Here is a 15,500-nt window from a genome sequence, read left to right on the forward strand (position 1 = left end):
TGAGATTTATAATTAAAACTTATGGGGGCTTTATTTAGAGATATCTGTGATGATTTCTTGAGAGAGAAGAGTGCCTATGAGTGCACTTTGGCCCATGTTTTATTGTTTATTGGTAAATAGAGAACTAGAGCCAGATTTTCTTGATCTCAGTGACACTGCTTGTGGGGGCAGATACTATTCATTGTAAGTAAGGGGTGAGCAATAATTTCTGATGGGGGGGGCATGTCAAGATTTTGTTACATGGTCATGGGCCACACTTTTCTATGGAGTGGGCAGGGTTTGGGATGGAGATTGGGTGTAGCAGGGAGCTCGTGATAGGGGATTGAATGCAGGGTCTTAGAGGGAAATTGGGTGAAGGAGGGAGTTGTGATCTGTGGCAGGGCCTTAGGATGCAGAATCTGGGATGGGGTATGGGTGCAGGAGAGGATTCTGGTCTGGGGAAGAGGTATAGGTGGGAAAGCAGGGTCTGGGAGGGAGTGGTGACCTGGAGGGGGAAGGGGGATGCAGAGGGTTTGGGTGGTGGCCTGGGCAGGGAGTTGGGAGGAGGCAGAGGGGTGCCAGAGGCAGGCTCTAACCAGAAGGCACTTACCTACATGACTCCCAGCCAGCAGCCCTGCAGGATTCGGAGTCAGGCTCCCAAAATGTCTGTCTGCTGCCCATAGCTCTCTGCTGTGGGCGGTGGATGGGGAGAGGCTTTGTGTGCTACCCCCACTCTCCAACAAAATCTCTCAGCTCTTTTTGGCCAGAAACGAGGGATGGTAAAGGTCATTTAATGAGGTAACCATATAACTGCTAAGAATAGTACCGGTTACACGGCTGTGAGCGCTGAAGTATAAAGCTTGAATACGATTCATACTGGAGTGCTGGAAGTGAAGCCTCCCCAGGAGCTAGGCACTTAAGGACTGCTGGCTTCACTCCTGGGGAGGAGGCTTTGCTGCTGCAAGCGAAGCTGCGTTCCCAGGAGCAGGGCAGAATTTAACCAATAACATTAACGAATAAGCATCAGCATATTGGTTGACCAATTAAATGCTCACATCCCTACCAGAAACTGGCCACAGGGAGCGGAGAGATTTTGCTGGAGGCCGGGAGCCATGCAAGAAGCCCACCCCATGGCGCCTGGAACAGAGAGCCACAGGGAAAGTGGCTGGTGGCTCTGTGCCTGGGGGTCCCGGTGGGGCGGCTCACAGGCTGGATCCAGTGGCTTGCAAGGCCAGATCCAGCCCACAGGCCACATCTTGCCCACCTGTGGTGAAAGTAATAATTCTGAATCTGTGTGGATAAATGGTAAAGCATTTAAGGATTAAATTGTAGCTTTGCCCCAAGCCCTATGCACGGGGAGCCTGAAAAATGCAAGAAACTAAAAGAGAATCACAATCAATCTCCTTGTTTTGCCTTGCTCTCAGCCCTGCAACTGCATGCATATCTGCTTTATATCTGTGGGTAGCCACATCCATGGATGGTTCCTGGCTCATTTTTGTGGATTCAAATGTTGTATCTGTGCAGGGCTCTCCGTATCCTGTGTAAGTCCTGTGCAGTGCGTATTTCCTGGTGCATCAGCACAACTGCACTGCCCGATACATTGGAGGTATGGAACCATGACTCCCTGCCCACTCGAGACTGGATGGTGTTGTTTCTGGGGTGGGTGATAATCAAGGCTCCTGGAAGCGATAGTCACTGAAAATGAAATTTGCTTGTGCAAGCACTTGCACCAAAAGAACTTTGGCACTTATCCAACTAGAGATCAGAGACAATACAATGTGGCTTAACTGACCAATCACAAGTGAGCAAGCAGGGATTTTTTTACTATACGTAGGTGCTGAAAATGAGATCTAGGCTCCTAAATCAGTAAGGCATAGCGACCCTGAGCGCACCAGTGCCTAAATAGCTATACAAATTTCTGCCTAAGTGAAATCTCACTGGAAAATATTAATGATGAATTCAGACAGCAAAAACTCAAAATGAGGCTATTTGTCATAACCATGATCCCGTGCACTAAATGCCCAATGCAGGTGGAACTACACAATCATTGATCTGACAATTGAACTCCCATAGACAAAATTACCGCATCATTTTCTCAAAGTGATCACTCTCTACGTGACACAACAGTCCTCCACCTCAAAGGAAACCTGCACACATTTTCAAATGATGATTCTGGGAGGTTTAAATTAATAACTTTACTAGATATTAAAAATCATGGGCTGAATAGAGGAACTAGATTTATGACTTAATATAGCATGACTTTAACCTGCTAATTGCTCCCTTCTTTCCCCTTCTATGAGTGCTTGGGTATTGACAGCCTACTTCACCAGGAATGGTCACCTTGAAATATGTTACCTATTTATGCTAAACAATTTGTTCCACCTTGTTCTTAGCTGTGATACTCGGAGTACCTTTTTGAAGAAGTTGAAGAAGAGCTGTGGGAAAGCTCAAAAGTCTCTCTCACAGATAGAAGATAATTCAGTAAAAGCTATTACCTCACTCACCTCAATATTATCAAATGTATTTGAATTATAGATAAATCTGAGGGAATCTCCTTAAAATGTGTCTCACAACCTCTTGCTGCAGGGTTTTTTCAATCTGCAAACTAGAGATAGTATTACCTCATCAAGATGTTGGGAGGTTTAATTATTGCTTAGAAAGAGATTTAAGGCCCTTGGATTTAAAGTGACATTTAAGTTTAAAGCAGTACTATTGTGTATACAATATTTTATCAATGAAGCTAGTGTCAAAGGTATGTTACCAATTTAGTATTACTAGAAGGCTGTAAATTCTCAGGTTGAACTGACACAACAAGCATTGCTTAAATTATATTCTGGGATGAAGATTTTCAAAAGAAATGAGACAAAGCACAGTTGTCTATAACGAGATATTTTGCGGATACCTACCCTGAAATATACTCTCTGATAATGAAGCCTTCTTAAGGTTAACATTTATGTTAGACACCAGACATTCCAAATCTCTTCTGGATGCTTTGACTTAATGTGATTCTGAATATACCACTGTTTTCAATCATCACATTCAATAAAATGAGTGCCCTAAACATCTAAAACTTGAACAGTAAGTACACAATGGTATGTGCTCATTTTTGTAGCTCTTGTTCAGGTTTTTTGTGTGACTTGAGTAGACTTTCTATACAATGAGAAAAACAATTTGAAATATGCAAATCCAAAGTTATCATATCAGCAAAGCACAGTTGCCTATAAGAAGGACGTTTCACTACCCCCTTGAGTATTCCAACTACAGTGAACTAACTACTGTTTGAATTTTTGTAAGATTTGATGAGTCTTATGAGAAGATAAGCAGCTAAGCTGAAGAGACAGAAGTAAAACCCTGAAAAACTAATTTCATCAGTAGACCCAGGGGTATACCAATACTGTCTTTCACCTACAGAAAAGGACGTCATTGTTCTTGAGTGTTGGACTAGAAAAATCACTGGAGGATGCTATTTGTAGATATTTTTATCATAGTGTGTAGCCCCGTCCTACATCCCTTTCTCATTTGAATGATCCCATAGGAAAATGAGCATGAGTAAGCGGAGCTCAGTTGGACACCATCTTTTCTGTTTCGTATGCAATAAAATATTTATCCCAAAAGTTGTCTGTTTGGTTTGCTTTAGTAACTATTTTGGTTTGTTTCATAACAAAATAACTCAACATCCATTTTAGGCCCTGATGCTATAAATGTAAATGATTTTATACATGGACAGTTCAATGCAGTTAAGTACGACTACTCATATATATAATGCTAATCATATGCATAAATGTCTGCAGGATCTGCGCTATAAGCTATACTTTCAAAGGATTAACTAGGTAACACATCCTATGCTACTGCATTACTGAAAACCACTTCTTCTAAAAACTGTAGACCAAGTCTTACAGGTGCAAGTACAATTACATTAGAGACCATTCAGAAGAAAGGTTATTATCCAGTTTCATGGAATATGACTCAAAATATTATACATATAAATAAAACAAACTTAAAAAATGAATCATTTAGCAATTCAGAAATGTGATATCTAAAAGTCAAACAGCAGACAATTAGGGATAACCTGGAGCTTCAGTGCTGGAAACCTTTACCTTTGTGAGAGCTATGAATTCATCAACACTGAACAAAAATACAACCCTACCAATTTAGTGCTTTTGAAGAAGAAATTTAGATTAATCCAGTTTGCTTCACGCTTAGGTGCATGTATAAGATGCCACTCTCATTTTGGCCACTGGAGTGCTCCCATATATTTTTTCTCACTCATGCATTATATATACAAGGAGAGTAAAATAAAAGAATGGATGTACGTCTTGAAATTTCAAAGGCCACCCTCCCACGAGACTGGGACCACAGTGCATTCATTAGTTCATACGTTGCTCAACAGTTCTCACTTGAAACTTTTGAAGAATGCAGATTTTGTTTACTGCATTTTACCTCTTCAACAGGAATGTGAGCAAATGAAAGAATAAACTAGGGAGGTCAGTGTGTAGACGACTACACAATTAACTGATAAACCAGAGCTTATCAATTAACCTGTGAACTACATGCATTCCCCCAGCTTTTTGCCTCTGTATTGTAGCTTTAAGCCAACTCCCCACCAGATCCGACTCCCCCCCCACACCTTTGTGCTGTTGCCTCTGATAGAAGTAGCAGCACAGAGGATAGGCAGGAGCCAGTGCTGGGTGGAGCTGGCTTAAAGCTGTCTCCCCATGTCAGTGGCTCCTGCCTCCCCCTGACCTTTGCTGCCTCTGATACAAGCTGGCTCCCCCAGCACCGGCTCTATGGAGCTGCCTGCCTCCTTCAGAGGCAGCAGCACGGGGCAAGGGAAGGCAGGAGAGGATGCCACAAAGCAGCCTCTGTCCGCAATGTGCTGGGCTTGCTGCAGACAGAGGCTGCTCCATGGCAGGAGTCCCTGTCCGTGGGGGGGTCCAAGCTCCCCATAGACTGAAACTGTTCCGGCATCTCACGGAGAGAGAGGGATTCTGCAATTCTCACACAGGTATAAACCATGAAGCTGCTTGGGAAATAGGAGATTCAAACCCTTTTCAACCTCCAAGCATCCGTTTGTGTGTCTTTCACCAGCTCCCACAAAGAAGCATGTACCACGTAGCCCCATTGGTGTGAGCGGGTTGGAGGATGGAAAAGCCCCATTCAAATTGCTATTGGGCGAGAGGAGGTATTTTGTACCCCATGGCTGAGTTGTGTGTCAGTTTTAAAGCTCTGTTTGTAGCTTGCCACTAGGCTATTTCTTTGCTGTCCGTTCAGTCAGCTGTAGGGCAGCCTTTGTCTCCTTTGACATTGTTTCCATGTCTTGACAACACACACCTTTGCTAAGGAGGACTGGAGCTAGGTGACCACATATTTCGTATACAGCCACCCTGGGAGGCTGGCTTCCCTCAGAATCAGTGCAGTAGGCCCACATGCTATGGACATGCCTTGGGACAGGACTCAGTCTACAGTGATTAGGGCTGAACAAAAGCTCACGCAGCCAACAGCATGCCAGGGCTTTGTTCTATCGGGACAGATGCCCATCCATTTTGAGCGCATTCCAGATACTTGCAGTTTTCTTTTGGTTTCAAGTCACTTCCTGGATTAAGCCTGAATTAGATTAATAGCTCAGAGACATTTATGATAAATTGCCTGGTACTTGCCTTCTATCTAACAGGATAGACCTTTCTTATTCAGGAGGGGCCTGCTCCTATTGAAGTCAATGACAAACCTCCCATTAAGCTGAAAGACAGCAAGATGAGGCCCTATAACTCCAGTGATTGGAAATGATTCAGCTTGGGACTTGACATGCATTGTACGCTGTTTTACATCTCCTGACATTTTTTGGTTTTGTTTGTGGTAGTGTGGGCTAGCTTGCCATGAGTCAACAATATACAATTTGTACAAGTATATGCTAACGCTTCATGAAATTTAAATGTTGCTTTTGATTATTCCAGACTATAAAGCTGCAGTTAGAGTTATGAAGTGGCATTAATCATAGGAGTTTGCCGTCTAAACACTGAGTGAATCCCTGCGTGCTTATGAACAAACAGGCTGAGTGGGTTGGTTGAACTGAAATGTAGGCACTGCTGGGGCTGTAAGCTGCAGCTCTGAGTATGACCAATGGGGGGTCAGTGTGTCAGCGATCCCTGATATGCAAGTGAATTGCTGCTGTTTTTGCAGCCCTTCAAGGGCACAGTTTGTATCCTTCCAGAGAGACAGTCATAGTGGCTGGTACTGAAGGGGGATAAGATCATAGCCCCACCTGATTTTGGGAAGAATACTACACCAACGGCTCCTACCAGGGGCCAGTCCCCTTACCAACACAGAGCTACTGGAGGCTCTTAAACTGATTTTAAGGAAATCCAGCTTGTGGCTCCATCACATGCAAAAATATAGAGTGGGAGCCCCCTTCACACACCTCAAAAAAGCCATCCAGAGTCAGTGGAATTTCCCCCAGACATATTTCCAAATGTGACAATTTTACTCATACACAAGTCAGTGCCACCGCCTCTGTCACTGTCTGACTTTAGTTTTTTATTGTGATGCCGTTTTACAAACAGCACTCAGACCTGCAACCCTTTCTCACAAGAATAACCGTGACTTCAGCAGGAACAATTCCGTGAATAAGGGCCACTGCTGAGAGCAAAGGTTTGCTCTGCTTTTATTAATTTTTAGAAGGAAACAACAAATTTACAGAGATGTTTTCTACTGAGTTCCATTCAAATTATTTGCTATTCAATATGAATGCCATCCAAGTATACAGATTGAACCTCTTTAGTCCAGCATGCTCTGGTCCGGCAGCATCTGTGGTCCAACATAATTTTAGTTAGCCAGATGTCCACTTTTCGTGGATGTGGCCAAGTTTCCTGTGGTCCCATAAAGTTTGTTTATAGCCACCAGTCCTGGCTGTCAGTGTTCTGTGCTGTTATTTAGCTCTAATTTACCTCTAATGTCTTCTAAGAGCCTAGTAAGCAGTGGAAGTGTTAGTAATGCTGCTAGACAACCAGCAGGGAACCTTTTTAAGGTCTGGAGTCTCTGACACATGGAAAAATCAAGCAAAAAAACCCCCCACCCTCACTGACATGATCCCTACTGAGAATAAGAAAGACTCTCCCCACATTTCCCTTGCACACTAGAGCCTAAGGGGGCCAGGCTAGTAGATTGTTTACGGAGTACTGCAGAAAGGGATCTAGGGGTCATAATGGACCACAAGTTAAACATGAGTCAACAGTGTGACACTGTTGCCAAAAAAAGCAAACATGATTCTGGGATGCATTAACAGGAGTGTTGTGAGCAAGACACAAGAAGTCATTGTTCCGCTCCACTCTGAACTGATTAGGCCCCAATTGGAGTATTGTGTCCAGTTCTGGGTACCACATTTCAAGAAAGACATGGAGAAATTGGAGAAGGTCCAGAGAAGAGCAAAAAAAAAAAAAAAAAAAAAAAAGAAAAGAAAGATGATTAAAGGTCTAGAGAACATGACCTATGAGGGAAGACTGAAAGAACTGGGCTTGTTTAGTTTAGAAAAGAGAAGACTGAGGGGGGACATGATAGAACTTTTCAGGTATCTAAAAGGGTGTCCCAAGGAGTAGGGAGAAAAATTGTTCTCCTTGGCCTTATGTTGCAACAAGGGGGCTACGTCTACACTGGCCCCTTTTCCGGAAGGGGCATGTAAATTTCATGAGTCGTCGTAGGGAAATCCGCGGGGGATTTAAATATCCCCCGCGGCATTTAAATAAAAATGTCCGCCGCTTTTTTCCGGCTTTTAAAAAAGCCGGAAAAGAGCGTCTAGACTGGCCCCGATCCTCCGGAAAAAGTGCCCTTACTTTGAAGTAAGAATAAGAGCCTCCGGAAAAGGGCACTTTTTCCGGAGGATCGGGGCCAGTCTAGACGCTCTTTTCCGGCTTTTTTAAAAGCCGGAAAAAAGCGGCGGACATTTTTATTTAAATGCCGCGGGGGATATTTAAATCCCCCGCGGATTTCCCTACGACGACTAGTGAAATTTACATGCCCCTTCCGGAAAAGGGGCCAGTGTAGACGTAGCCCGGAGGTTTAGTTTAGACATTAGGAAAAACTTCCTAACTGTCAGGGTGGTTAAACACTCGAATAAATTGCCTAGGGAGGCTGTGAAATCTCCATCACTGGAGATATTTAAGAGCAGGTTAGATAGATATCGATCAGGGATGGTCTAGACAGCATTTGGTCCTGCCATGAGGGCAGGGGACTGGACTCAATGACCTCTCAAGGTCCTTTCCTGTTCCATAATTCTATTATTTTTGTGCTCCAGCTCCATGTGGGGATCCCAGGGAGGAGGGCCTGGAGCACCAGTGCAGGGGGGAGGGGGAGCCCTGGACCTGGGCAGTCAGTTCCAGGCAAGCCAGGGGCCAAATGTGGCCCCTAGGTCTGAGGTTCCCCACTCCTGTGCTAGACAATACTGAGTTCCTGTGGTCCAGCAAATTCTCTGGCTCGGCACTGGTCAAGTTCCGAGGGTGCCAGACTAGAGAGGTTTAACCTGTATTTAATTTTACAAAGGTAATTGGTGAGTTTTTATGACTTATTTATTTAAGAGATGTTTAATGTATTTCTATAGACAAGACAATTCCAAAAACCTTATGTCCCCTACAGCAGAGATTCAAAAAATACCTGTTCCAAAATGGTGTTTATTCTCTCTACTTCACAGTCGATTAAGTATCTTTTTTCCTGTCGTCTGTCCATTTCCTCTATGATTCTCCTAAATTCCTGAACATCCTTTATACTTCCGACGGACCTGGCTGTCACCTGCCAGTTGTTTTGTACTGCTGCTTCCATAATTGCCTGAAGAATGGAAAATCCTAGAGAGGAGAAAAATACAATGCAATCATTTAATGAAACAACCCCCCTACTTTAAATATGTGAGAACAGGTTAAAAATTATATAGTCTGAAAATAAATATAATAGATAGTAGCCTGCAATCAGTTCACAATCTGAACAACAAAATGCAGTGTGCTTTGTGTTACCCTGGTGTCAATTTTGAGCAGCTCCATTGACTTTAGTAGAATTATTCCAGAAATAAGTCATTGAAATTGGTAGCTGGCTTAACATGGCAGCTACGTCTGGACTGGCATGTTTTTCTGGAAATGCTTTTAATGGAAAACAAATCTGAGCTCTCTACACTGGCCCTTTTGTGCAAAAATGTTGCGCAAAAGGGACTTTTGCCCGAACGGGAGCAGCATAGTATTTCCGCAAGAAGCACTGATTTCTTACAGTAAGAAGTCAGTGCTTTTGCGGAAATTCAAGCGGCCAGTGTAGACAGCTGGCAAGTTTTTCCGGAAAAGCGGCTGATTTTCCAGAAAAACTGGCTAGTCTAGACACAGCCGGCCTGTTTATGGTTTTATTAGGGTCCATGCCAGCTAAGGGTGTAACCTTAAAGTCCTGACATGGACAAAGCTCTCATTAGAATAAGGAGATGAACAGAATTCAATGGGAGATTTGCCTAAACAGAGACTGCGGGAATGGGTCATTAATTGGAACAGACCCAAGCACTGAATGCATGGATCCCAACTAAGTCACTGAGCTGGCTAATGGAGGTATGTACAGGCAGTCCCCGACTTACGCGGATCCGACTTATGTCGGATCCGCAGTTACAAACGGGGCTGCCCCAGAGTACACGGACTGTGGGACCTCGCGGTCCTGCCGCCCGTATACTCTGGGGCTTTCTCTGCGTCTCCCTGGTCTGCAGACCAGGAAGACGCAGAGCAAAGCCGCAGGGGGGCTCGGGCAGCGAGGCAGCTAGTACGCCCCTCCCCCCCCCAGCAGACTCGGCTTTTCTCCGGACGCCTGTGGCAGAGCAGCTGGGGTGCTGCTGGTTGGTCCCGCAGCGCCGCTCTGGGCGCTACTGGTCCAACCCAGCAGCACCCCAGCTGCTCTGGTCCTGATTCAGCCGCTGCTGGTCAGTTTCAGCAGCAGCAGAATCAGGACGCCTGAGGCAGAGCAGATGGGGTGCTGCTGGGTTGGTCCAGTAGTGCCGAGGAGCGGCGCTACTGGAGCAACCCAGCAGCACCCCAGCTGCTCTGCCCCAGGTGTCCTGATTTAGCCGCTGCTGAAACTGACCAGCGCTGACTACAGGAAGCCCGAGGCAGAGTTGCTCTGCCCCGGGCTTCCTGGAATCAGCTGTTGCTCAATTTCAGCAGCAGCTGACTTGGGGACGCTTGAGGTTCTTAAGTTGATTCTGTATGTAAGTCAGAACTGGCGGTCAGTTTCAGCAGTGGCTGAATCTGGACGCCAGTTCCGACTTACATACAGATTCAACTTAAGAACAAACCTACAGTCCCTATCTTGTACGTAACCCGGGGACTGCCTGTACTGAAGAGCCTACTTGTGAATAGCCACTTTTGTGTCACGAAGTATTTTAAAATCTGGACTGCAATAGTATTAACCACCCTTTTAAAGCTTATATTAAGGTAACACTGACTCATTCAGCAGCCTCAACAGAGCAGCAAAGCAGCATGAAATGAACAAAGAGCTGCACAGTGGGAAATCTATGCAAACAAACTGCAGTTCATTCCTTGTGAACAACTGTGACTGAGCTGCAGACAAACTTGAGCAAAGAGCCGTGAGCTAACTGTAATGAAGCTGGGAGGGAAATCTCCTCCCCAAAGCTAGGTGCTCCCTTTATGTGGGAGAAAAAGGGCACTGATTTGTGCTCCTTGTCTTGCAGTATTCAGTTTATGTTTACTGATCCCTTTTTTTTAGGAGATTGAGAGTGTAGGATATTTTCAATTCTGTCCTATTTAGGAGAGTTCTATTCAGATAGCATAGCTCACCGACTTGACAGATGAAATCATGCACCTACTTGGATTCCAATGGAATGCATCCATTTCAGTTCTGAGAGGAGTATCTAAACAATTTATTCATATACTTTTAATTCACTAATTTATTTATACTTTGGGGTCACACTTTAGAAGCGCAGAATTCCTTCATGTATATTCTGCAAATGTGCCGATGCATATAAATATATACACACACATTTGCTATGTTTTGTTATTTATATTTTAACATGGAAATTTACTAGTGCTTGAGGACAAACTGCCTCACCCACTTTTTAGACTGAAAATCCTTTTGAGATATGCAGAAACAAAGCACGGAAAGATCTGAATGATACTAGTTGCTATTCTGATCTCAACTATGATATTTCAATGTAATGGTGTTTTTGCTACTAAATAACTAGGGCAAGAATCCAGTCTCATTTATACCTGGTGTAAATTTGCAACAATTCCATTGACATCAATGGAGAATCTCCGGATCGTTAATGGTGTGACTGAAGGAAGAATCTGACCTCTGCTGCTCGAGCCTGCATGTAGAGCAATAGTAAAACTTTTCATGAGGCTTCCCCCTTCCTCTCAAAGTGCCCACATGAAGGCTACCTAAAGCTCCCTGAGTATTATTGATTTTCCTTTTGTATGGGTGCACATTAGTGTCTTGTTAAAGGTGGTGACAATTTATACATGCTCTGGCCGGGAATCTTTTCTGGCATCTCCTTTCTACTGACACTATTGAAAGAGAGGCATTTACATATGTATTGCATAAACTCAATCTTCCTCAACATCATATTTAACAAAGATAGATGTGATGTCTCAGAAACTATTATGATTCCACTGTATGCAGGAGGAAATTCATGTATAAGACTAAGATACTCAGTATCTTACAAATGGTGAATTCTGGTATGGAAATGTCACGGCTGGTGACAGACTTCCTTGAGTCCTGGGCAATGTGTGTGTGTGTGTGGGGGGGAAGCAGGATGTTCATCTCTGGGCCCCCAAAAGGCATGGGCCTTGAGCAAAAGGATCAGGACTAGGGGCAGCCAGCCCGCGTGTTGCTGAGACCATGCTGCACCAATCCCAGCCTGGGCTCAGCGCTTCTAGGACCATGCCTTGCAGGGTTCCAATGGCAATTTAAAAGGGCCCAGAATTCTGGGCCCTTTTAAATCACAGGTGACCAGGTCAATGCTCCCTTTGTTCCCCCCGCCAATACGTGGCTCTGGAAAATGCAAATACAATTAACAGGAATTTACAAATGTTTTGTACATAAAGATTTGCTTTTATAATATTTGTTTCTACACAGTAAGAACTATTTACACCTTTCAGCTTTACATCGTTCATTTATTGTATACATATAAATCCTGTATTTGAGCTAAACATACGTTGAATACGTTAAAATACGTTGTTCCATAATCTTTAGAAATCTTCCAATCAAAATGTACAAATAGTTTGAGTATATGAACATTCTCAGCCCATTTAGGAACCTGAAAGAAATGACATTGCTCTTTTTGTAAATAAAGATACACAAACCTGCCCTAAGTGAAGGGGACTGAACTTGGTGACCTCTCGAGATCCCTCCCAGTCCTAATATTCTAATCTACAAAACCCTTATGGATATTCCCGAAGAACTGAGTTAAAATGAATACACTGGAAAGCAGATGCTTTACTAAGATTTCAAAATAATGCACACTTGAAAACATAATCTCAACAATGCACACAAAATAACGGGATCTAAATTGTAACTCAGGAAATAGATCTTAGAGTCTTGGTGGATAGTTCTCTGAAAATATTTGCTCAGTGTGCAGTAGAAGTCAAAAAAGCTCACAGAACATTAGGAACCGTTAGGAAAGGGATCAATAAGAAGACATAAAATATCACAATGACCCTTCAAAAATCCATGATATACCCACATCTTGTAAACAGTATGTAGTTCTAGTTGCCCCATCTCAAAAAAGATATAATAGAACTGGAAGAGACACAGGGAAGGCCAACAATTATTGTTACGGCACAGCTTGCATATGAGGCGAAATTAAAAAAGACAGAATTTTCAGCTTTGAAAAGGCTTTGAGGGAGCGGGGGATGAAAAATGATAGAGATCTATAAAATCATGAATGATATGGAGAAAGTGAAAGTGTTATTTACTCCTTCACATAACAAAAGAAGCAGGAGTCAAATAAGAAAATGAATTGGCAGCAGGTTTAAAACAAAGGAAGTACTTCTTGACATAATGCATAGCCAGCCTGTGAAACTTGTTGCCATGGAATGCTGTAAAGACCAAAACTATGATGGCATTTAAAACAGAATTAGTTAAATTCATGGGGGATAGGTTCTTCAGTGCCTATTAACCAAGATGGTCATGGATGCAACCCCCATGCTCTGGGACTTCCCAGTCCCTGACTGCCTGAATTTGGGAATGGATGATGAGAGATGGATCACTTGATGATTATCTGCTCTGTTCACTCCCTCTGAAGCACTTGGCATTAATCATTTTCTGAAGACAAGATACTGGGCTAGATGGACCCAATATGGTTGTTCTTATGTTCATGTTACCCAGGCAGTTTGGTCTCTGTGCTTCCTGGTTTTAGATGATGTTCTGTGCAGGTTACATCTGACTTAACCAAAATCAGGATATCTTACAAGAAAGCTGTTTCATATGCGGTATACCTAATTGTATGTGGGCACATGTGCGCATGCACATGTGTGCTTTGTCCATTTCAAAGAAGAGTGAGGAGGTTATTCAACAACTTTTCTCTGATGCATGTAAACACAACCAATTCCAGCAAGAAAGAATTCCACTATCTGCCCACCACTTATGTATACATTATGAACTGTTTGTCCTTATCTTTAGGAACCTCTATGGCAGTATCCACTTCTGCCTTTGTGATCTCATTTCTCCTGCCTTCTCTCGATTTTTCTCTGCACTTTGCCACTTGTGGTGTCCTCTTCTTGGTCCTTCTCTTCCTTGCCTCATACACATTTGCTCTGCCTGGGACAGTATACCCATCTCTCCCCACCTGACTGATTCTCCATTGCTTTATAAAAATAGCACAAACCCTACCTCTTCCACATTTTCAAGAAGCCATCAGCCCATTCCTGAAATCATGGCATTGATTACTCCCTACGCTTTGACATCTCTCTATGCCAGAGTTTCCCAAACTATGGGCCACGGCCCAGTACCGGGCCGCGGGAAAAAAATACCGGTCCTCAGTATGGCTGGTGGCTGCCGGCAGGGCCGGCCTTAGGCCGATTCGGGTCCCGCACCCCTGAACCCGGAAGTGCCGGCACGTCACAGAGCCGGGGGCCCTGCTCCACCATTATGTGGAGCTGGGTCTCTCCCCTGGCTCTGTCTGGAGCGGGCCCGGGCCCGAGCGCATCCTCCTACCCCGTCCGCAGAACGTCCCCGCCATGCACGGCTCCTCCTCACCGCCTGCTGCTGCCCATGTGCGGCGTTGCATGTGGGCGGGGAGGACGCCTGGGCGTGAAGTGATGTCACGGCCCAGGATTTTAAAACTCTTCGGAGGCATGTGGCGGGGCCACGGTGACTCCGGGTTCGGCCTCCGGAGCCTGAGCGCAGCCTCTGGCCCCGCAATGTGGAAGGCAGAAGGTAGGGAACGGGCTTGGGCGGCGAGGAGGCAGTGGGAGGGGAAGGCACCAAGGGACAGGGTGCAAGAGAGAGAGACAAATGCCAGGTGGCCAAGTGCAGACAATGAGGGAAAGGGCATGAGGGGAGGTGTCAGTGGGAGGGGGACAGGGTGATGCTGGGAGAGCAGAGGAGAGGGGAAGGGCATTGGGGGCTCGAGGAGGAGGTGCTGGGGGAAGGCTTGAAAGAAGGGGTGGGCATGAGGAAGGCCAGGATGGAGCAAGTCATGTGTGAGGGCACAGAGGGCAGGAGAGGAATGGGGCAGAGAGTGGTGAGGGGGTGAGTATTAGAGAAAAAGAGGGCAAAGGGGACAGGGGCAGTAAGGGAAGGGGGAGGCACCACAGGAGGGTGCAGGGCTAAGGGAAGGTGCAGGTGCCAGGGGATCCTGGGGTGAGGAGGAGGGGAGAGCTGGCCACTCGAAGCAGCAATGGATGGGGGAATTGGGGCAGGCTGGGAAGGCTGGGAGGCCGGTAGAAGCAGGGCTGCTGGGGGGTGCGAGGTTGGGGGCAGGGAGAGAAGCGGCCGCCGGAAGGAGGGCTGGACGCGGGCAGTGGGGCTGGCCAAGGGAGATTGGGAGGAGAAGCAGGGGAGAACTGGCTGCCCGGGAGGGGGTTGGGGGAAGTGGGGATGGCCAGAGGTGCAGCGGGGGGAGCAGGAGGGAGGAATGAATCGGCCTGCGGGGGACTGACTCGGCATATGTAGATCTTGGGGCGCTGCCCCCATTCCTCCCTCCCCCCCATAAAGCACGAGTTAATCCGGTCCGGGGATTCTATTGTCCCGCCCCCACCCCCACACCTCTCGAGTAGTTGCAAACTGACTGGCTTGTAGACACACTCATGTAGCCTGAGCACATTTACCAGCCAGGCAGTTTGAAGCTACAAACTGATACATCTAGTAATAATAAAACGTACCTAATGAGAAAATACCAGAGATGTTATATGTCTGGTATTTTCTCAGTTTGTTTTTTATGTGTTTATATTTTTGGGCTGCAAAAAGCAGTACTGAAAAAAAAGGGTTCCAACTAAAGTAAAATGTTTGGGAAATCCTGGTCTAGCCAGCTTTCTGTCTGTCTTACAGTCCATTTATCC

General features: G+C 45.2%; 1 protein-coding gene across 4 annotated transcripts in view; it reads right to left on the bottom strand.

Moving 5' to 3' along the window:
- The window catches only part of GRIA3 (glutamate ionotropic receptor AMPA type subunit 3), a 254,923-nt gene that overhangs the window by 130,130 nt on the left and 109,293 nt on the right, over nucleotides 1-15,500 (bottom strand). For all 4 annotated transcript variants that reach the window (XR_012906924.1, XM_006115395.4, XM_006115397.4 and 1 more), the window contains exon 4: nucleotides 8,620-8,807. Coding sequence is in view for 3 of the 4 variants with exons in the window: in XM_006115395.4 (XP_006115457.1) it covers nucleotides 8,620-8,807 (188 nt within the window). In the remaining variant the exon portion in view is untranslated. The remainder of the gene's footprint in view (nucleotides 1-8,619; nucleotides 8,808-15,500) is intronic.

Source organism: Pelodiscus sinensis, chromosome 13 (assembly GCF_049634645.1).
Source record: "Pelodiscus sinensis isolate JC-2024 chromosome 13, ASM4963464v1, whole genome shotgun sequence".
In the NCBI taxonomy this organism is placed as follows: Eukaryota; Metazoa; Chordata; order Testudines; family Trionychidae; genus Pelodiscus; species Pelodiscus sinensis.